At 43.9% G+C, this 22677-nt stretch overlaps 1 protein-coding gene across 1 annotated transcript in view; it reads right to left on the minus strand.

Annotated features, from left to right (window-relative positions):
- Positions 1 to 3037: 3037 nt before the first annotated feature.
- The window catches only part of tat (tyrosine aminotransferase), a 101538-nt gene continuing 81898 nt past the window's right edge, over positions 3038 to 22677 (minus strand). The window contains exons 10-13 of the mRNA XM_041191718.1: positions 18677 to 18805; positions 7630 to 7713; positions 7430 to 7528; positions 3038 to 3187 (exon numbers count right to left, since the gene is read on the minus strand). Of these exons, the coding sequence (XP_041047652.1) occupies positions 3038 to 3187; positions 7430 to 7528; positions 7630 to 7713; positions 18677 to 18805 (462 nt within the window). The remainder of the gene's footprint in view (positions 3188 to 7429; positions 7529 to 7629; positions 7714 to 18676; positions 18806 to 22677) is intronic.

Genomic DNA, 22677 nt, shown 5'->3' on the forward strand with positions numbered 1-22677 from the left:
CATGGGTCTGGAGTCAAATGTAGGCCAGACCAGGTGGCAGATGGCAGATTTCCTTCATTAGAGGGTTTTTACAACAATCAGCAATGTTTTCAGGGTCATCATCAGACTTTTAATTCCACATTTTTATTGAATTTAAAATTCACCTTCTGCTGTGGTGGGCTTTGAACCTGGTCACCAGAGATTTACCCTGGGTCTCTGGATTACTAGTCTAGTAACAATACCACCACACCATATCCTCCCCAAGATGCTTCATCAATGACCTTCCTTCCATCATAAGGTCAGAAGTGGGGATGTTCACTGGTGATTGTATAATGTTCAGCACCATTCGCGACTCCTCAGATACTGAAGCAGTCTAGGTCCAAATGCAGCAAGACCTGGACAATATCCAGGCTGACAAGTGGCAAGTAACATTCACGCCACACAAGTGCTAGGCAATGACCATCTCCAACAAGAGAGAATCCAAACATCGTCCCTTGATGCACAATGGCATTACCATCACTGAATCCACCACAATCAACATCCTGGGGGTTACCATTGACCAGATACCGAAGTGGACTAGCCATATAAATACTGTGGCTACAAGGGCAGGTCAGAGGCTAGGAATTGTGCAACAAGTAACTCACCTCCTGACTCCCCAAAGCTTGTCCACCAGCTACAAGGTACAAGTCAGGAGTGTGATGGAATACTCTCCATTTGCCTGGATGAGTGCAGCTCCAACAACACTCAAGAAACTTGACACCGTCCAGGACAAAGCAGCCCGCTTGATTGGTACCACATTCACAAACATTCACTCCCTCCACCACCGATGCACAGTAGCAACAGTATGTACCATCTACAAGAAGCACTGCAAGAATTCACCAAGGCTCCTTCGCACTGCAAGAATTCACCAAGGCTCCTTCGACAGCACCTTCCAAACCCTCTAGACCACTACCATCTAGAAGGACAAGGGCAGCAGATAGATGGGAACACCACCACCTGGAAGTTACCCTCCAAGTCACTCACCATCCTGACTTGGAAATATATCACCGTTCCTTCACTGTCGCTGGGTCAAAATCCTGGAACTCCCTCCCTAACAGCACTATGGGTGTACCTACATCACATGGACTGCAGCGATTCAAGAAGGCAGCTCACCACCACCTTCTCAAGGGCAATTAGGGATGGGCAATAAATGATGGCCCAGCCAGCAAAGCCCACATCCCGTGAATGCATTAAAAAAAAGTACCAGGCCCTCCCATTGTCCCAGCACACACAATTATTTACTCTACACATCCTGAATTGAACTAATCACTAATAAACGATTGGCAGATGGTAAATGCAGCAGAATATTTATTAGAAACACAACAAATCTTTAAAATAATATTATTAAATAAGTTTTAAAAAACAAGAATTGTGAGTAGATCTGATGCATGAAGAGCCTGAAACAAACCAGGCATCACAGAAACAAAGGCAATAATCAAAATTAAATCTTTGTCCAGTCTTGTGCAAAATTGCTTTACTCAAAACGTCCAACAGAAAGATGTGCAGAGCATTTAGAGGGAATAGTCTTTCAGATATGACTCAGATAAAGGAATAGAGAGCCATATATCCAAGTTTCCTGATGGGAAGAAGTTAGGTTGACACAGTAAACAATGTAGATGACAGCAGTGAGTTGTAAAGGGATTTAGATCGCATAAGTGAGTGGGAAAAACTGTGGGAGATGGAATTTAATGCGGGGAAATGAGGCATCATCATCATCTTTAGACCCAAGAAAAACAAATCAGTGTATTTTCCAAATGGTATGAAGCTAAGAACTGTAGATGAAAGGAGAGATTTAGGGAGCTAGATACAGCAATCATTGTGCACAGATGCACAGATATAAAAAATAATTTAAAAAAATTTATGGCCTTTATCTCAAGAAGGCTGCAATACAAATGAAATTATGCCCTAGCTGTATGAAGCTCTGGTTAGATCCCACGGGGAGTAACTGTGTTCAATTCTGGGCCCCGCACCTCAGGAAGGAGATATTGATCTTGGAGGGGGTGCAGCCCAGATTCACCAGAGTGATCCCGGGGCAAAAAGAGTTAAATTATGAGGACAGATTGCACTGACTGGATATATTCCCTTTAATATAGAAGACTAAGGGATGATTTAATAGCACTGTTTCAAATGATTAGAGGATTCTTCTATAGGTAGATGGAGAGAAATAACTTCCTCTGGTGAAAGAGTCTAGGACAAGTTGTAATAAACTTAAAATTCGAGGTAGGGTGTTCCACACAAAGACAAAGAGGAGTGGAAGTCTGGTACTCTCTCCCCCCATGCAAAAGAGCATGCACGCACTTACTCTATTGCTGTGAGGTTTCCCCTCTGGAAAACATTAGCTTTGTCATAGCTTTGCTCAGAATTTGAGCCCAAATCTTTCCGCTTCTACTTTACCCTTGTGGTCACAGGATCTTGTTGCATTTACTGGTAGCAGTATTCTAAAACCTGTTCCTGTTCACAGTTTGCATTGGAGATGTAATAGGAAAAATCATTAAAGTTTTTTACAGTTGGTCAGAGATCTAACATCAATACCAGTGGGGACCAGGCATCCTAAACTTACTGGAGTTGGTGATACATAAAAAGAAATTCTTGATTCAGCCAACCTGTTTATACTGCTCAATATTCCAACTGTCACACTGATTCAGTGCTTCTGTATGAGCTGGTTTGTAACACAGATGGGAGTTTTGCTGAATATCCTTAGAGAAAATGTTATTCACTAACAAAGTGATTGTGTGACAGATTATTGGTAGTGTCAACAGTGATTTCAGGCTTAGATCTGTATGATGTGAACGTTCTCTATACAGTGTCAAAAAGGCTGAAACCAATCAGGGATTCACCAGTACACACCTAGGCTCCACTCAGCATGATCCAGATTAAGTTTCATGTGAATTACTTCACGTAAATAATAAATTAATCTTTGCACAGGCGTCTTTAAATTATATTAAACTTCAGTTAAATAGTTCAGACTGAAGCATAGTTTATGTCTCAACAGATACTCAGCAGATCCTCCAACACTTGCTCACTTGTCACATTCAATGTCAGGCGTGGGGCAATTCTCCTGAGGTTGGAAATGTTCCTCGCAGAAGTTACGGATGCGGTTACATGCCTCCAACATTAAGTCCTCCGGAACAGTCACCACAACTCTGAAGTAGTTTGGATACTCGAAACACTGTAGACGGAAGATATGGAATTAATAATAACGATAAACTTTTTGCAGTTCCTGGGCCTCAGAACAAATTTCAGGAAAAGCAGTCAAGGCAAATATTTCCGCTGGGTTTCAATCAATATTCAGCTACACCACTCAGTGTAAACTCGGAAATAGACAAACCCCTCACTGTAACACCCTGATATCTTCCAAATCCCTCACTGTAACACTCTGATATACCCCACAGCCCTCACTATAACACCCTGATATCTTCCACACCCCTCACTGTACCACTCTGATATACCCCACACCACTCACTGTAACACTCTGATATACCCCAACACCCCTCACTGTAACACTCTGATATACCCCACACCCCTCACTGTAACACTCTGATATATCCCTCACCCCTCACTGTAACACTCTGATATATCCCTCACCCCTCACTGTAACACTCTGATATACACCATACCCCTCACTGTAACATTCTGGTAAACCCCATACCCCTCACTGTAACACTCTGATATACCCCACACCCCTCACTGTAACTCTCCGATATGCCCCACACCCCTGTTTTGTGTCAGTATTTTCTGTCAGTTTGCTTATGTTCAGTTTGGTGAGACCTTGTTCCTAATTTAATATTAGTTTCCTTGAAATGTCCAACATGCTGAACTCGTTCCTTACTGTAAACACCGATGCTAAATTATTTTTTAACTTGTCTGCTATTTTCTGCTTCAGCCTTATCTAAACCTAGGGCAGAATTTTACCCCGTTTGGATAGGGGGGGGGGGGTAAGTTCAACAGTGCGCTCTTTCGAGCATGTGTGCGGAAGAGTGTACACAGCTTCCTGAGGCTAAGTGCAGCCTCAGGGAGATCGGCGCCAAATTTAAAAATGTTAAAAATAAAAAAATAAAATTTCCCTGACATGTCCCCTCATGTGACACTGAGGCAATTCAACCCCTTGAGTCTGCTCCCCCATTCAATACGATCATGGCTGATCTCATTTCGGCCTCAACTCCAATTTCCCGCCCTCTCCCCATAACCTTTCAACCCATTACTAATGAAAAATCTGTCCATCACTTTTAAATATGCTTTTATTAAATTTTTAAAAACCTACATGAAACCTCATCCTGCCCGTGGATGAGTTTTTATGCTTTTCCTGAAGCCCACCAGGGCTCCTGCCCTTCCCACCAACCTTAAGGTTGGATGGACAGGTCCTTTAACTACTGCAATTAGTTTTTAAATGGCCTCAACAGGCCCTTGACAGGTTGGCGAATGCACAGCTGATTTGGCTGTGCCCCCGCCGAGCTGAAAATTGAAATGACCCAGGTGATCCCAGCGTCATTTTACACGTCAGCGAGTGGGCTCAGCCCCCCTGCTTGCCAACCAGGAAATCCTGCCCCTGGAATCTTAGTAGCTGTTTTGTGTTGCTCCCTTTCAAACACAACATTGAACTCAATCATAATGTGTTTGATGTTAGATAAATTCTCATGTAGATAGGCTTTTAATAAGATCTGAATCATTACTCATGATTAAGTTTAATATGCCTGTTCTCTTGATGGTTAATGGAAAATCATTATGAACAGAACACACTCAAGAAACTCACCATCTGTCTGGCATGAGTTTTTCTGCTTATTCCTTGAAACCAACACTAAACACCATTCTGCCTTTCTGCCTTTGCTTCATAATGTTAAAATCTCTGAAATAATGCAGCCTACCACTTCACAGCAGCTAGACTATAGTTACTGCTACTGAGTATATTTAAGGCCGGGAGACAGATCTTTGGTATAAAAAGAGAATCAAGGGAAATGGGGGGCAAGGGGTAAAGTGGACTTGAGACAGATGATCAGCCATGATCATATTGAATGGTGGAGCAGGCTCAAGGGGCCGAACGGTCTACTCCTGCTCCCAATTCTTATGAATCATAGAATCATGGAATAGTTGGAGCACAGGAGGAAGCCATTTGGCCCATCATGTCTGTGCTGGCTCTCTGCAACAGCAATTCACCTACTGCAGCTCCCCCACCTTTCCAAATCTTTTCAGATAATTATTCAATTCTCTTTTGTAAACCATTATTGAATCTGCTTTAACCACACTCTCAGGCAGTGCATTCTAGAGTTCACAATACTTCAAAGTATTGTGTCATACGAACATAAGCAAGCGGAGCAGCAGAAGTCCATTTGGCCCCTCAGCCCTGCGCTGCCAATCAATAAGATCATGGCTGATCTGATTGTGACCTTAACTCCACTTTCGTGTCTGGCCCCATAATCCTTGGCTCCCTTGTCGATCAAAAATCTAACTCGGCCTTGGAATACATTCAATGATGCAGCCTTCACTGCTCTCTTTGGGAAAGATTCCAAATACTAACGACCCTCAGAGCATAAATTCCTCTTCATCTCCAACTTATTTTGAAATTATACCTCCTAGTTCAGATTCCTCTATGAGGGGAAACCTCCTCTTAGCATCTGCCCTGTCAAGCTCCCCTCAGAATCTCAAATGTTTCAATAAGATCACCTCTTATCTGCAAAGTTTGAAATTATGGCCTGTATAGCAAAGTCTACATCATTAATAAAAATCAGGAAGAGCAGGGATCCTGGGAACTCAACTATAAACCTCCTCCCATTTTGAAAAACAACCATTAACCATTACTCTCTGTTTCCTGTCTGTCAATTTTGTATCCATGTTGCTACTGTCCCCTTTATTCCATGAGCTCTAACTATGCTGACAAGCCTGTTGTGCGGCGCTTCATCAAATACCTTTTGGAAGTCCATGTACACCACATCAACAGCATTACCCTCATCAACCCTCTCTATTACCTCAACAAAAAACACAATCAAGTTAGTTAAATATGATTTACCCATAACAAACCCATGCAAGCTTTTTTTAATGAATCTGCTGTTGGCCAAGTAACTATGAATTTTGTCCTGAATTATCGGCTGGGATATTCTGGCCCCGGTGTGGCGAGAACTGTCGGGGGAGATGCAGTGGCCCAGCTAAAAGTCCATTGACTTTCAGCAGGACCAGATGGTCCCAGTGGTGGGCGGGGCCAGAAAATCCTGCCCATTGTTTCTAAAACCTTCCCCACCCTCAAGGTTAAAGTGACCGACCTGCAGTTGTTGGGCTTATCTTTACACCCTTTTTTTGAACAAGGGTGTAACATTCTCTAGTCCTCAGGCACAATCCCTGTCTCTAAGGAAAACTGGAAAATTATGGTCAGTGCCTCCGCAATTTCCACTCTCGCTTCCCTCAGCATCTTTGGATGTATCTCATCTGGTCCAGGAGTCTTATCAACTTTGAGTGGAGCCACCTCCTTATCAATTTTAACCCATCAATTGTCTCAACTTTCACTATGACTTTTTTTCCCTTGGATATAAACAGATTCAAGCTATTCATTTAGTATCTCAGTTATGCTGTCTGCCACCACCTTCTTTTAGGGCCTTAATCGGTCCCATTCCTCCTTTTGGATTCTCCTTTATGTTAGCTGTCAGTTTCTTCTCCTCTCTCTTTGCTTCTCTTATTTGTTTTTTCAATTCCCTTCTGAACCTTCTATAGTGAGCCTGGTTCTCAATTGTATTATCCATCTGACATCTTCATATGCAACTTTTTCTGCTTCATCTTACTCTCTATCTCCTCTCTTGTTACTCAGGGAATTCTGGATTTGCTCTGCCTCCAGCCCTATGATCCCCCTACATTCTTAAATCCTCTTCTATTTGTTAATTCTATCCGTAAAGTCTCCATTCCTTCCTTACTTTAGGTTATATCTTCTCTAATCATGGAAGTGATTTCATCCTTAACCATTAAAACTACTGTACTTCCTCTATGAGATTCCCTACCCTTCTCTTTGTATTTGCCCCATTTGAACAGCTGAGAATTTTCCTGTGGTGGTAGTGGGAGGGTAAATATTCTGACTGCATTCCTTGCAGTGGCACAATGTGTGTGATCTTAGCACATCACCCAACATGTCCTTGGCAGGTCTCATTGGAGCTATATCAGTTGAGAGCTGCACTGTGTCCTGTGCCCTGTAATCTCTGCAGTGTGTGGCCCCAGTATCAAAAAGATTGATGTTTTTGTGAGGCTTTCTGCCCTTGTAGTTTTGATTGCATTTGAGCCGATACCAGTGTCTTTGAAGACCAGAGCCCTAAACATGAAATTAACCTGTCGGAGAGGGAGGGGGTCATTGAAGAACAACAGGATTCTGGGCCTAAATGTCTCCTTCAGCCTCACTGTAAGATTAGGCAATAGTCTGAGCTGGAGGACATGGAGTTACCGTGGCAGGAAGGCAGAAAACTGACTGCTCCGCAATCAACCTTTCAGTGAAGTCAATGTCGCTCTCAAATTCTGGAAAATCATCCAAATCAATTCCAACCTGACAACAAAAAAATTAGTAAATGATAATTAGAGATTATGAAATAAATGGGAATTGGAGCTTCCAAAGCTTTGGTCAAGATGTAGTTCCACCCAACTCACCATCAGATACATGGCTCCACAGGGTCTGACTGGCTGCAAGCCAGGAACCAACGAGAGGGCATCAAAACACAGGTCTGCATTGGACTGAGGACAGAAAAATCAAAATTAGTCCAGCCTTAATTCCAACACCTTTAGTTTTATAATTAACAATCAGCTCTTTGTCCAAATAAATGTTCATATTTTGATTGCTCAACAAAATTTTGAGAAACACTCGGCCCAAACTATCATTCTGGCATCTTTTAGTTCCTGTTTAAGCATTACTCCCTTGTTCCTGCATTGGCTTGCTCTAGACCTCTCTGTCCTCAATCTTAAAGCCTCCCACATTTCCCTCTTACTCCTTGACTGTCCCATTCTGGTCCTTTGCTCCTGAACTGTACTGCTCTGACCCTCTCACTCCTGGATCTGTCCCATTCTTGAACTCACCCCGAGACTGTCCCACTCTGGAACTCTCACTCCTAGGCTATCCTGCACTGGAACTCTCACTCCTGGAATGTCTCACTCTGGAACTCACTCCGGAATGTCCCCCGATGGAACTCACTCCGACACTGGCCCGCTCTGGAGCTTTAAACTTAAGGAAAATGCATATAACTCCGGAAAGATGAGCTGCAGGACAGATGATTGCACAGGATAAAAAGCACCGCAGAGAATGACTTAAAGGTTAATCAGGAGAAAGAAATAGAGTATGACAGGAAGCTAGCTAGAAATGTAAAAACGGATAGCAAGAGTTTCTACAGATATTTAAAAAGGAAAAGAGTAAGTAAAGTGAGTGTTGGTCCGTTAGAAGGGAACAATGGGGAGTTAATAGAAGATAATAAGGAAATGGCGGAAGAAATGAACCAACGTTTTGCTTCTGTGTTCACTATAGAGGATACAAAAAACATTCCAGTAATAGCTGCAAATCAGGAGGTGAATGGGAGAAAGAAACTTGGTGAAATTGAAATCACCAGGGAAACGGTACTGAGCAAATTGATGGAGCTGCAGGCTGGCAAGTCTCTGGGTCCCAATGAACTACACCCTGGGGTCTTAAAAGAGGTAGCTAATGAGGTAGTTGATGTGCTGTGTTAATTTTCCAAAATTTGCTAGTTTCTGGAAAGATTCCATCAGATTGGAAAGTAGCAAATATTACCCCTCTATTCAAGAAGGGAGGGGGACAGAAAACAGGAAACTATAGGCCAGTTAGTTTGACGTCTGTCATGGGAAAGTTATTAGAATCGATTATTAAGGAGGTTATAGCTGGGCACTTTAGAAGAGCCCAAGACAATTGGGAAGAGTCAGCATGGTTTTGTGAAAGGAAAATCATGTTTAACCAATTTATTGGAGTTTTTTGAAGGAGTAACATGCGCAGTGGATAAAGGGGAGCCTGTAGATATGCTGTACTTGGATTTCCAGAAGACATTTTATAAGGTTCCATATCAAAGATTATTACGGAAAATAAAAGCTCATGGTGCAGGGGGTAACATATTACCATGGATAGATGATTGGCTGGCTGGCAGAAAGCAGAGAGTACGCATAAATGGGTCTTTTTTGGATTGGCAGGATGTGACGAGTGGAATCCCACGGGGGTCTGTACTGGGGCTTCAACTTTTTACAATTTAAATCAATGTCTTAGATGAGGGGAGTGAAGACATGGTAGATAAATTTGCAGATGACACAAAGAGGTAGGAAAATATGGCGTGAAGAGGACATGAGGAGTTTGCAGATAGACATAGAGAGGTTGAGTGAGTGGGAAAAGATCTGGCGAATGAAGTTTAATGTGGGAAAGTGTGAAGTTGTTCACTTTGGCAGGAAGAGCAAAAAAGCAGAGCACTACTTAAATGGAAAACAGCTGCATAATTCTGAGGTGCAGAGGGATCTAGGTGTTCTAGTACATGAGTCACAAAAAGTTAGTATGCAGGTACAGCAAGTAATTAAGAAGGCTAATGGAATGCTATCCTTATTACGAGAGGGATTGAACATAAAAGTAAGTATGTTATGCTTCAGTTATACAGGGCATTGGTGAGACCGCACCTCGAATATTGTGTGCAGTTTTGGTCTCCTTATTTAAGGAAGGATGTAAATGTATTGGAGGCAGTTCAGAGGAGGTTTACTAGATTGTTACCTGGAATGAGTGGGTTGTCTTATAAGGAAAGGTTGGACAGACTGGGCTTGTTTCCACTGAGAAGAGTGAGGGGCGCATTTGACTGAAGTATACAAGATCCTGAATGGCCTTGACAAGGTGGATGTGGAAAGGATGTTTCCTCTTGTCGGTGAGTCCAGAAACAGGGGGCACTGTTTTAAAATTAGGGTCAGCCTTTTAGGACAGAGATAAGGAGTAATTTTTTCTCTCAGAGGGTTGTGCGACTTTGGAACTCTCTGCCTCAGAAGGCAGTGGAGGTGGGGTCATTGAATATTTTTAAGACAGAGGTGGATAGATTCTTGTTAGGCAAGAGAATCAAAAGATTTCGGGAGTAGATGGGAATGTGGAAATCAGCCATGATCTTATTGAATGGCGGAGCAAGCTTGAGGGGCTGAATGGTCTACTCCTGTTCCAATTTTTTATATTCTTATGCTCTTATGTTCTCACTCCTAGACTGTTCCACTCTGGAGCTCTCACTCCTGGACTTTCCCATTCTGGAACGCTCACTCCTAGACTCTAGCGCTCTGGAACTCACTCCTAAAATGTCCCACTCTGGAACTCTCACTCCACTTTCCTGCACTGGAACTCTCACTCCTGGGCTGTCCTACACTAGAACCCTCATTCCTAGACTGTCCCATCCTGGAACTCTCACTCCTAGACTTTCCTGCTCTGGAGCTCCCACTTCTAGGTTGTACCTCTCTGGAACTCTCACTCCTAGGATGTCACACCTCATACATTTTAATTCCTAGACTGACCCACTTTGGAACTCTCACTCCTGAACTGTCCCACTCTGGAGCTATCACTCCTAGAATGTAATTTTCTGGAACTCTGACTCCAGGATTGTCCCACTCTGGAGATCTCAGTCTTAGACTATCCCACTCTTAAACTCTCAATCCTGGACTGTCCTGCTCTGTAAATATTAATTTCTAGAATATCCAACTCTGAAACTTCCATCCCAAGACTGTCCCACTCTGGTACTCTCACTCGTAGACTATCACACTATGGAACTCTCACTCCTGGACTACTCCCCCTGGAACTCTCAGTACAAAATCTCCGACTCGGGAACTCTCAATCCTAGATGGTCCCGCTCTGGAAATTTCAATCCTGAACTGTCACACTCTGGAACTCTCACTCCTGGAATGTCCTGCTCTGGAACTCTCACTCTGAGGCTTTCCCATTCTGGAACTCTCACTCCAGGGCTGTCCCATTCTGGAACTCTCACTCCTAAACTGTCCAACTCTGGAACTCTCACTCCAGGGCTGTCCCACTCTGGAACTCTCACTCTTAAACTGTCCCACTCTGGAACTCTCACTCCAGGACTGTCCCACTCTAGAGCTCTCAATCATGGACTGCCCTGCCCTGGAACCATCCCTCCTGGACAGTCCTGCTCAGGAACTCCCACTCTGGAACATTCACTCCTGCACTGTCCCACTCTGGAGCCCTCACTCCTGGATTATCCCACTCTTTGGCCCTCTCACTCCTGGACTGTCCCACTTTGGAACTCTCACTTCTAGACCATCCCACCCTGGAAATCTCATCCTAGACTGTCACGCCCCGTACATTTTAATTCCTAGACTGACCCACTTTGGAACTTTTGCTCCTAGAATGTCCCACTTTGGAACTCTCGCTTTTAGACTATTCCACTCTGGAACTCTCACTCCTAGAATGTCATTCCCTGGAACTCTGACTCCAGGATTGTCCCACTCTGGAGATCTCACTCCTAGACTATCCCATTCTTGAACTCTCACTCCTGGACTGTCCTGCTCTGTAAATATTAATTTATAGAATGTTCCACTCTTGAACTCTCAACCCTAAAATGCCCAAGTCTGGAACTCTCACTCCAAGACTGTCCCATTCTAGTACTCTCACTCGTAGACTATCACACTATGGAACTCTCACTCCTGGACTGCCCCCCCTGGAACTCTCACTACAAAATGTCCTGCTTGGAAACTCTCAATCCTAAACTGTCCTGCTTTGGAAATCTCAATCATAGATTATCACATTCTGGAACTCTCATTCCTAGACTGTCCCGCTCTGGAACTCTCATTCCTGGACTGCCCCCTCTGGAACTCTCACTAAAAAAATCTCCCACTCTAGAACTCTCAATCCTAGATGGTCCTGCACCGGAAATTTCAATCCTGGGCTATTACACTCTGGAACTCTCACTCCTGGAATGTCCTGCTCTGGAACTCTCACTCTGAGGCTTTCCCACTCCAGAACTCTCACTTTTGGACTGTCCCACTCTGGAAGTCTCACTCCTAAACTGTCCCACTCTGGAACTCTCACTCCTGGACTGTCCTGCATTGGAACTCACACTGCTAGCCACACCCACTCTGGAACTCTCACTCCAGGATTGTCCCACTCTAGAACTCTCAATCCTGGGCTGCCCTGCTCTGGAACTGTCACTCCTGGACTGTCCTGCTCAGGAACCCCAACTCCTACATTGTCCCACTCTGAAACACTCACTCCCGGATTGTCCTACTCTGGAACTCTTACTCCTAGACTTTTCCACTCTGGAAATCTCGCTCCTAGACTATCACACCCTGTAAATCTAAATTCCTAGACTGTACCACTTTGGAGCTCTCGATCCTCGGATGTCCCACTCTGGAACACTCACTCCTGGACTGTGCCACTCTGGAACTCTCACTCCTGGACTGTCCCACTCTTTGGCACTCTCAATCCTGGACTGTCCCACTCTGGAGCTATCACTCCTAGAATTTTATTCTCTGGAACTCTGACTCCAGAGTGTCCCACTCTGGAGATCTCACTCCTAGACTTTCCCACTCTTGAACTCTCACTCCTGGATTGTCCTGCCCTGTAAATATTAATTTCTAGAACATCCCACTCTGAAACTCTTAATCCTAGAATATCCCACTCTGGAAGTCTCACTCCTAGAGTGTCCAATACTGGAACTCTTACTCCAAGACTGTCCCATTCTGGTACTCACACTTGTAGACTATCACAAAATGGAACTCTCACTCCTGGACTGCCACCTCTGGAACACTCACTACAAAGTGTTCCGCTTGGGAACTCTCAATCCTAGACTGTCCTTCTCTGGAAATTTCAATCCTAGACTATCACATTCTGGAACTATCACTCCTGGACTGTACCATTCTGGAACTCTCACTCTGGGAATGTCCCACTCTGGAACTCTCACTCCTAGACTATCCTACTCTTGAGCTCTCACTCCTGGACAGTTCTGCTCTGTAAATATTAATTTCTAGAACGTCCCACTCCGAAACTCTTAATCCTAGAATGTCCCACTCTGGAAGTCTCACTCCTAGAATGTCCAATACTGGAACTTTCACTTCAAGACTGTCCCATTCTGGTACTCTCACTCGTAGACTATCACACTACAGAACTCTCACTCCTGGACTGCCACCATTGGAATACTCACTACAAAATGTCCCGCTTGGAAGTTTCAATCCTAGACTATCACTCCTGGACTGTCCCATTCTGGAACTCTCACTTTGGGAATGTCCCACTCTGGAAATCTCACTACTGGATGGTTCCACTCTGGAACTCTCACTCCTGGTTGTTCCTGCTCTATAACTCTCACTCCTGGACAGCCCCCTCTGGAACTCTCACTTCTGGATGGTCCCACTCAGGGACTCTCATTCCTGAGCTGTCCCAATCTGGAACTCTCACTCATGGACTGTCCTGCTCAGGAATTCTCACCCCTGAACTGCCCGCTCTGGAACTGTTACTCCTGGACTGCCCACTCTGGAACTCCCACTCCAAAATGTCCTGCTCTGGAACTCTCAATCCTACACTGTCCTGCTCTGGAACTCTCAGTCCTAGACTATCCGATTCCTCAGCTCTCACTCCTGGACTGTCTCAATCTGGAACTTTCGCCCATGGAATGTCCCACTCTGGAACTCTCACTCCTGGACTGTCCCATGCTGCAGCCTACTCCTAGACTGTCACACTCTGGAAATCTCATTCATGGCCTGTCCTATTCTGGAACTGTCACTCTTGTACTGTCCCACTTGGACTCTCACTCCTAGACAGTCCCACTCTGGAACTCTCACTCCAAAATGTTCTGCTCTTGGACTCTCAATCCTATGCTCTCCTGCTTTGTAACTCTCAGTCCTAGACTATCCAATTCCTCAGCTCTCACTCATGAACTGTCCCAATCTGGATCTTTCACCCATGGAATTCCTGCTCTGGAACTCTCACTCCCAGACTGTCCCACTCTGGTACTCTCACTTCTGGATGGCCCTGCTTGGGAATTTTGACTCCTGGATTGACCCAATCTGGAACTCTCACTCCTGGACCATCCCGCTCTGGAACTCTCACTCCTGGACTGTCCCACTCTGGAACTCTCACTCCTGGACTGTCCCACTCTGGAACTCTCACTCCTGGACTGTCCCATTCTGGAACTTACACTCCTCATCTGTCGCATTCTGGAAATCTCACTCCAGACTTTCCTGCTCTGCAACCCTCACTCCTAGGCTATCTTACTCTGGAAATCTCACTGCCGGACTGTCCTGTTTTTGGACTCTCACTCCTGGACTGTCCCATCTGGAACTCGCATTCTTGAAAAGTCCCACTTTGGAACTCTCACTTGTGGAATGTCCTGCTCTGGAACTCTCATGCCCAGACTGTCACACTCTGGACCTCTCACTCCTGGACTGTCCCGCTCTGGAACTCTCACTTCGGCAATTGCCCACTTGAGTCCCCTCCCCCGTTGCTTACAAGAATGAGTCCGTTGCCCTAGAGCGTGAAGTGTCAAAGATGGTTCTTGCTATCAGAGTTTTATGTTGTAGGATAAGTTTAAGGAAACTGTTTGAAATGCAGGTTTTCAAGATTTAAGGCACATATTCAATGGGATCTCTAAAATTCAATGAGTCCACGATTAAATGGTAATGAATGTGAATTAAGAATAATAAGTGAGCAAATTGTTCCCTAGGGTAAATAGCTCAAAGCCCAGGGACAAAGTTACCTTTCTAAAGCATGTCTTCGCACCTTTTTTTTTACCTTTGGGGAATAGTGGGGAGGAATTTTTTAAACTTCAGGGTAATGGATGAAGTGTGGAATAAGTACCAGAGAAGAACTCAAAGTGCAAAATGTAAATGGGCCCAAAGCAAATGGATGGAAAGAGATGCATACCCCATCATGTCCAATGACACAGGAACAGGAGGAGGCCATTCAGTCCCTCGAGGCTGTTACACGGGAACAGGAGACCATTCAGCCCCTTGAGGCTGTTACAAACAAACGAATATAGAACATAAGAAACAGGAGAAGGAGTAAATCTTATGTCTTCTTTAGCCTGCTCCACCATTCAATATGATCATGGCTGATCCTGGGCATCCACTTTCCCGCCCACTCCACATATCCCTTAATTCCCTGACAGGCCACAAATCTTTCTTCAGAATCTTGCATGTTTCATTGAGAGCACCTCACATTCTTCTAAAATGCAGAGAATAAAGGCTCAATTTACTCAGCCTCTCATCACAGGAACCAGTCTAGTGACCCTTTGCTGTACCACTTCCAAGGCAAATATGTCTTTCTTTACAAATGGAGACAAAAATTACACAGTGTATTCCAGATGTGGTCTCGTCAAAACCCTGTGCAATTGTAGTAAGACTTCTTTATTCCTAGTACTTCTGAATTGCTTGCTGCACCTGCATGCTAACTTTTTGTATTCCTGTACAAGTACGCCCAAGTCTCTCTGAACTTCCATGTGAAGTCCCTTTGACGTTATTCAACTCGTCAAACCTGTTAAACAAGAACAGGAGGAGACCATTCAAGCTTTAAGCTTTCAATTTATAACCACAAGAAGGTACATTGAGGGGGAGATCTGTGAGATGGGAATGAACTTTTGGAAATAACATTCTTCCACTGTAACATCAGAAAATTATTTTCCATATGTACTTTTCTCCATTAACTGTCTTGAAACGTTCTGAGACATGTCCTTCTAATTTCAATCAATCCACCATTGGCAACCATACCTTCAGCTGCCATTGACCCTAAGCTCTGGAATTCCCTCCCTAAACCTCTCTGTCTCTTTACCTCCTCAAAGTCACTCTTGCAAACCTGCCATTTTGACTACATCTTTGGTCACGTGCCCTGTTATCGCCCAAAGTGGCCCATTAACAAATATTGTTTGATAACAGTACTCTGAAAACAATTGCAATGCTTTTCCAAATTAAAGATGTTATATTAATGCAAATTATTGTGCTTTTGATTCACTTTGCTCACTGTTGCTGAGTATTATAGTGATAGCTTCCATTTTCCAGGCTCCAAGTTTGTTTACATAGAGTACATGATTTTCTTACCATTTCAATAATGATCGCTTCCTTGGTTTTTTTTGTCCCTTTGAATAGCAGTTTACATTTCTCTACTTTGAATTTCAACCATCCATCAATTCCCAAAGCTTATTCCGTTTAGCTTTGGAGTCCAGTATCTTCATTAAGTTTGCATCATGCGCAAATTTGGACATTTGGGCTTGTAATTCCGGGCTCCAGGTCATTCATAAAGGTATTGAACAAAAGAGGTCCAAAAAGGTGATGAAGACCCTTTAAATTCTATTGGTCAACCAATTATGTTCCCATTAAATCTTTTTTTGCCAAGCTCCTAGTTGAACCCAAACCCTTACCTCAAAAATGGATTGATGGGGTTGGCCCAGAATCTGGCAAGAGACTGACATTGGAAAAACTTGCCATAATCTTTCAATCTTCCCTTGATAGAGAGGAAGGTGCCAGAGGATTAGAGAGTGGTAAATGTGAAAACTTTATTTAAGAAAAGGTGTAAGGACATTCCAAGTAACTGAAGGCTGATCAGTTCAGTGGTGGGTAAGATTGTAGAAAAAATAATCAGGGAAAAAATCAACAGGCACTTGGAGAACTTTGAGTTAATTGAGGAGAGGCAGCACAGATTTAGAAAAGGCAGATTGTGCTTGACTAATCTAATTGAATGTTTTGATAAAGTAACAGAGTAAGTTGACTAGGGAATGCAATGGATGTTGTCTATAAAGATTTTAAGAAAGAGATTTGACAAAGTGCCACATAAAACAAAACTGAGGTTTATGCAATGGGAGGGTCAGTGTCAGCTTGGATAAAAAACTGTCTTAAGGACAGAAAACAGTGAGTTGTGGTAAATGGTTGTTTTTCACACTGGAGGATGGTAGACAGTGGTCAGTAAGGGTCAGTGCTAGGACTACTGCTTTCTTGCTATATATAAATAACTGGAAGTGGAATACCGAGTGACAAATGGATAATTCGATTGCTGCAATTGTTTAGAGTCTTGGTGGGGCCTCACCTGGAGCATTGTGCACAGTTTTGGCCTCCATATCTAAGGAAGGATATACTTGCCACAGAGGGAGTACAACGGAGATTAACCAGATTAAGCCCTGGGATGGCGGGATTGTCCTATGAGGAGAGATTGAGGAGACTGAGTCTGTGTTTCCTAGAGTTTTGAAGACAGAGAGGTGATCTCATTATAAAATTCTTACAGGGTGTGACAGGGTTGATGTGGATAGGATGTTTCCCCTGGCTGGTGAGTCTAGAACCAGGGGACATAATCTCAGAATAAGGGGCAGGCCATTGAAAAGAGAGATGAGGAGGAATTTCTTCATTCAGAGGGTGGTGAATCTTTGGAATTCTCTACCCCAGAGTCTGTGGAAGCTCAATCATTGATCATGTTCAAGACAGAAATCTATAGATTTCTAGATACTAATGACATCAGGGGATATGGGGAAAAATGGTGTAGAAGTAGATGATCAGCCATGATCTGTTTGAATGACAGAGCAAGTTTGATGGGCTGAATGGCCTACTTCTGCTTCTATGTTCCTAGAAGTGTGAGGTGTTGCCTTGTGACAGAAGGGATAGGTAAAGCCAATATAGATTTAATGGCGCAGTTCTAAGAAGTATGCTGGGACAGAGGGACCAGAGGGTTCATGTGCATAAATCATTGAAGTGGACAAGACATAATGACATAGTTGTTTTTCAGACTGGAGGAAGGTAGACAGTGGTGTTCCCCAAGGATCAGTGCTAGGAGTGCTTTTTTTGCTCTACATAAATGATTTGGAGTGGCAAACAGTGAGGAAAATGCTAATTGATTGCGACAGGACATAGGTTAGCAGAATGGGCAGATGGAATTTAATACAGAGAAGTGTGTGGTTATGCATTATGGCAGAAGGGATAAGGTTGGGTAATATAGATTTAATGACACTGTTTTAAAAATGCAAGGGACCTGGGGGTGCATGTGTGTCAATCGTTACAGGTGGCAGGACATATTGAGAGAATGGTTAGCAAAGCATCTGGGATCTTGGATTTCATAAATGGAGGCATTGAGCACAAAAGCAGTAAGTTATGCTGAACCTTTATAAAGCTCTGGTCAGGCCACATCTAGAGTATTTCATCCAGTTCTATCATCATAATTCACAAAGGATGCCAGGGCCTTGGGAAGGGGCAGAGGAGATTTATCAGAATGGTTCCAGGGATGAGGGATTTTAACTACAAGGTTGGGTTGGAGAAGCTGGGGTTGTTCTCCTTGGAGCAAAGGAGATTGAGGTGAGATTTGAGGGAGGTGCACAAGATGGTGACAGCTTTATACAAAGAAAAACTCTCCCAAAAACTGATGGTATATGGACTAGGAGCCACAGATTTAAGGTTCTGGGCAAGTGAAAAATAGGAATTGAGGAAGTTTTTTTTTACACAGTGAATGGTAATGACCTGGAAACTCATTGCCTATGAGGGTGAAGAAAGTGGAAATGCTCACCGATTTTGAAAGGAAATTGGATTGTTGATTGAAGGAAATAAACTTACAGGGCTACGAGGATAGAGCTGGAGAATGAGACTGACTGGATTGCTCTACGGGGAGCTGAAATGGACTTGATGGGCTGTATTCCCTGCTTCTGTGCTGGACTGACTCTGACTAGAGACCGACCAGAGTCTGATCCGGCTAGAGGGCTTAGCACAGCATTACCTTCAGGAAGCTGATAGTACCATCATAGAATTCTTCAGTTGTTTTGTTCAGAATATTTTCCAGTGCTCCTTGTACAATTGTGCATGGGCCAAGAATTCTTTGACTCAAAGAGACCAGGCCAGCTCGGATCTGTTGGAACAAATTATTGGTTTAATTTGTGTTAGTGAGTACAGTCCATATTCCTTAAAACAGCAATGATGAATAAAAGAATTAATTATATATTACGTTAGCCAAATTGAATTTGTCCCTTTGAGTGCTGAGGTAAGGCATTTGTTCCAACTGTACTATCAGTAAATCTTGTGTTACAGTCAGGATGGGTAAATGTGATCACAAAGACAGACTGGTTGGGTTGAATGATCAGTTCTTCTATGTAACTTCTAAATACTTACTCGCCTCTGCTCGTATCCCATTATTCCCCTTTCCTTATTCCACCTCTCTAGTCTTGTTTTAAGTAAATGGTCATAGTTTTTGCCTCAACCAGATGGCTTGCATCCCATTTTGCTAAAGCATGTGGGAGTGGAGATCACTAAAGGACTTTCCATAATCTTCCAATCTTCCCTAGATAAGGGGAAGGTGCCAGAGAATTGGAGAGTGGGGAAGGAGGAGGATTGAGGAGAGAAAATGTATTTGTTCATTGGATGTTTGCATCGCTGACTAGACCAGCATCTGTTGCCCAACCCTCATTGCCCTTGAGAAGATGGTGGTGAGTTGCCTTCTTGAACCTCTGCAGTCTGTGTGGTGTAGGTACACCCACAGTGCTGTTAGGAAGAGAGTTCCAGGATGTTGACCCAGTGACAGTAAAGGAACAGCGATATCATTTCAAGTCAGGATGTTGTGTGGCTTGGAGGGGAACTTGCAGGTGGTGGTGTTCCCATCTATTTGCTGCCTTGTCTTAGGTGGTAGAGATCGCAAGTTTGGAAGGTGCTGTTGGTGAGTTGCTGCAGTGCATCTCATAGGTGGTACACACTGTTGCCCCTGTGCGCCAGTGGTGGAGGGAGTGAATGTTTAAGGTGTTAGATGGGGTGCCAATCAAGAGGGCTATTTTGATCTCATGATTGATAGAGATTACAAGACTATGACAGATTCAAATAAGGTAGACAAAAGAGCTTTTCTCATTAGCTGGTGGCATAATAACTAAGGGGCACAGATTAAAACTCCTGGCAAGAGATGCAGGGGCAATGACAGGATAAATGTTTTACGCACCAAATGGCAATGACTTAATGTCTGAGCATGGTGTAAGTGAGACGATGAATGATTTCCAAAGGAAATAAGCTTATAGGTTTAAGAGGATAGAGTGGGGGAAATAGGATGGGATGGAATGTGAAAACTCTATGACTGTTTATGAAGGAAAGAAGAAAGAAAACAGGGTTGTGCCGGCCAGTTAGCCTAACATTAGTCATCAGGAAAATGCTGGAATCTACTATTAAGGAAGTCTTAACAATGCAATTAGAAAATCATGGTACAGAGTCAATGTGATTTTACGAAAAGGAAATTGCATTTGGAAAATTTATGAGAGATTTTTCAACAGCTAACTTGGAGGGTAGAATAAGGGGGAGCCAGTAGAAAAAACATACTTGGATTTCCAAGTGGCATTCGATAAGTTGGCAAACAAAAGGCTAATCCAAAAATTAAGGGCTCTTGTGGGTAATATATTAGCATGAATAGAGAATTGGTTAACAGACAGGAAGCAGAGAGTAGGGAGAAAAGGGGTGTTTTCAAGTTGGAGTGCCACAAGGATCAGCATTGGGCCTTAGCATTTTACAATTGATATCAATGGCTCAGATGAAGACACCAAGAGTAACATATTTAAGTTTGCTGACGATACAAAGTTGGGCAAGAATGTAAATTGTGAGGAGGACACAGGGAGGCTGAAAGATGATATAGACAGGTTAAGTGAGTGGGCAACCAGATGGCAGATGGAGTATTATGTGGGGAAGCATGAGGTCGTAAAAATAGAAAAGCAGGATGTTTTGAGAGATGTGAAACTTGTAAATGTTTATGTTCAGAAGGGCTTGGGTGTACTTGTACAAGGAACACACATGGGTAATGTGCAGTTACAGTGAGCAATTGGGAAGGAAAATAGCATGTTGGCCTTTATTGCAAGGGGATTTGAGTACAAGAATGAAGAAGTCTTGGTACAATTGTATAGGGCTTTGGTGAGACCATACATGGAGTACTTTTTAAAAATTCATTCACGGGATGTGGGCTTTGCTGGCTGGGCCGGCATTTATTGCCCATCCCTAGTTGCCCTTGAGAAGGTGGTGGTGAGCTGCCTTCTTGAACTGCTGCAGTCTATGTGGTATAGGTATACCCACAGTGCTGTTAGGAAGAGAGGTAGGAAGGTCATTGGCAAAGAATTTGAAGATGGTTAGGCTGAGGGCACTACTCTGAGGAACTCCTGCAGTGATGTCCTGCAGCTGAGATGACTGACCTTCAACAACCACAACCATCTTGCTTTGTGCTATGTCTGACTCCAACCAATGGAGAGTTTCCCCCCTGATTACCATTGACCCCAGTTTTGCTAGGGCTCCTTGATGCCACACTCAGTCAATTACGGCCTTGATGTCAAGGGCAGTCACTCTCACCTCACCTGGGGAGTTCAGCTCTTTTGTCCATGTTTGAACCAAAGCACGAGGTCACGAGCTGAGTGGCCCTGTTGGAACCCAAATTGAGCATCAGTGAGCAGGTTATTGCTAAGCAAGTGCCGTATGATAGCACTGTTGATGACCCCTTGCATCACATTGCTGATTATCGAGAGTAGACTGATAGGGTGGTAATTGGCCGAGCTGGATTTGTCCTGCTTTTTGTGTACCTGGGCAATTTCCACATAGCCGAGTAGGTGCCTGTGTTGTAGCTGTACTGGAACAGCTTGGCTAGGGGCGCAGCAAGTTCTGGAGCACAAGTCTTCAGTACTATTGCCAGAATGTTGTCAGGGCCCATAGCCTTTGCAGTATCCAGTGCCTTCAGCTGTTTCTTGATATCACGTGGAGTGAATCAAATTGGCTGAAGACTGGCATCTGTGATGCTGGGGACCTCTGGGGGAGGCCGAGATGGATCATCCACTTGGCACTTCTGGCTGAAGATTGTTGCGAATGCTTCAGACTTATCTTTTGCGCTGCTGTGCTGGGCTCCTCCATCATTGAGGATGGGGATATTTGTGGAGCCTCCTCCTCTAGTGAATCGTTTAATTGTTCACCACCATTCACAACTGGATGTGGCAGGACTGCAGAGCTTAGATCTGATCTGTTAGCTGTGGGATTGCTTAGCCCTGACTATCACTTGCTGCTTTCGCTGTTTGACATTGACAGTAGTCCTTCACCAGGTTGACACCTCATTTTTAGGTATGCCTGGTGCTGCTCCTGGCATGCCCTCCTACACTCTTCATTGAACCAGGGTTGATCCTCTGGCTTGGTGGTTACGGTAGAGTGGGGGCTATACTGGGCCATGAGATTACAGATTGTGGTTGAGTACAATTCTGCTGCTGCTGATGGATCACAGCCCCTCATGGATGCCCATTTTGAGTTGCTAGATCTGTTCAAAATCTATCCCACTTAGCACCATTTAGTGCTACAAAACATGATGGCATCATCAAAGAGAAGATGAGACTTTGTCTCCACAATGCCTGTGCGGCGGTCACTCCTACTGATACTATCATGGATAGATGCATCTGCGGCAGGCAGGTTAGTGAGGATGTGGTCAAGTGCCTTCTTATCCACACTATCCACGCCCCTCATAATCTTATACATCTCTATCAGGTCCCCTCTCAACCTTCGTTGCTCCAAGGAAAACAACCCCAGCCTATCTAATCTTTCCCCAGACCCTCCAGCCCAGGCAGCATCCTGGTAAATCTCCTCTGCACCCTCTCTAGTGCCATCACATCCTTCCTATAATGTGGTGCCCAGAACTGCATGCAGTACTCCAGTTGTGGCCTAACCAGCGTTTTGTACAGTTCCAGCATAACCTCCTTGCTCTTCTATTCTATGCCTCAACTAATAAAGGCA

This window comes from Carcharodon carcharias, chromosome 7 (genome assembly GCF_017639515.1).
Source record: "Carcharodon carcharias isolate sCarCar2 chromosome 7, sCarCar2.pri, whole genome shotgun sequence".
NCBI lineage: Eukaryota > Metazoa > Chordata > Chondrichthyes > Lamniformes > Lamnidae > Carcharodon > Carcharodon carcharias.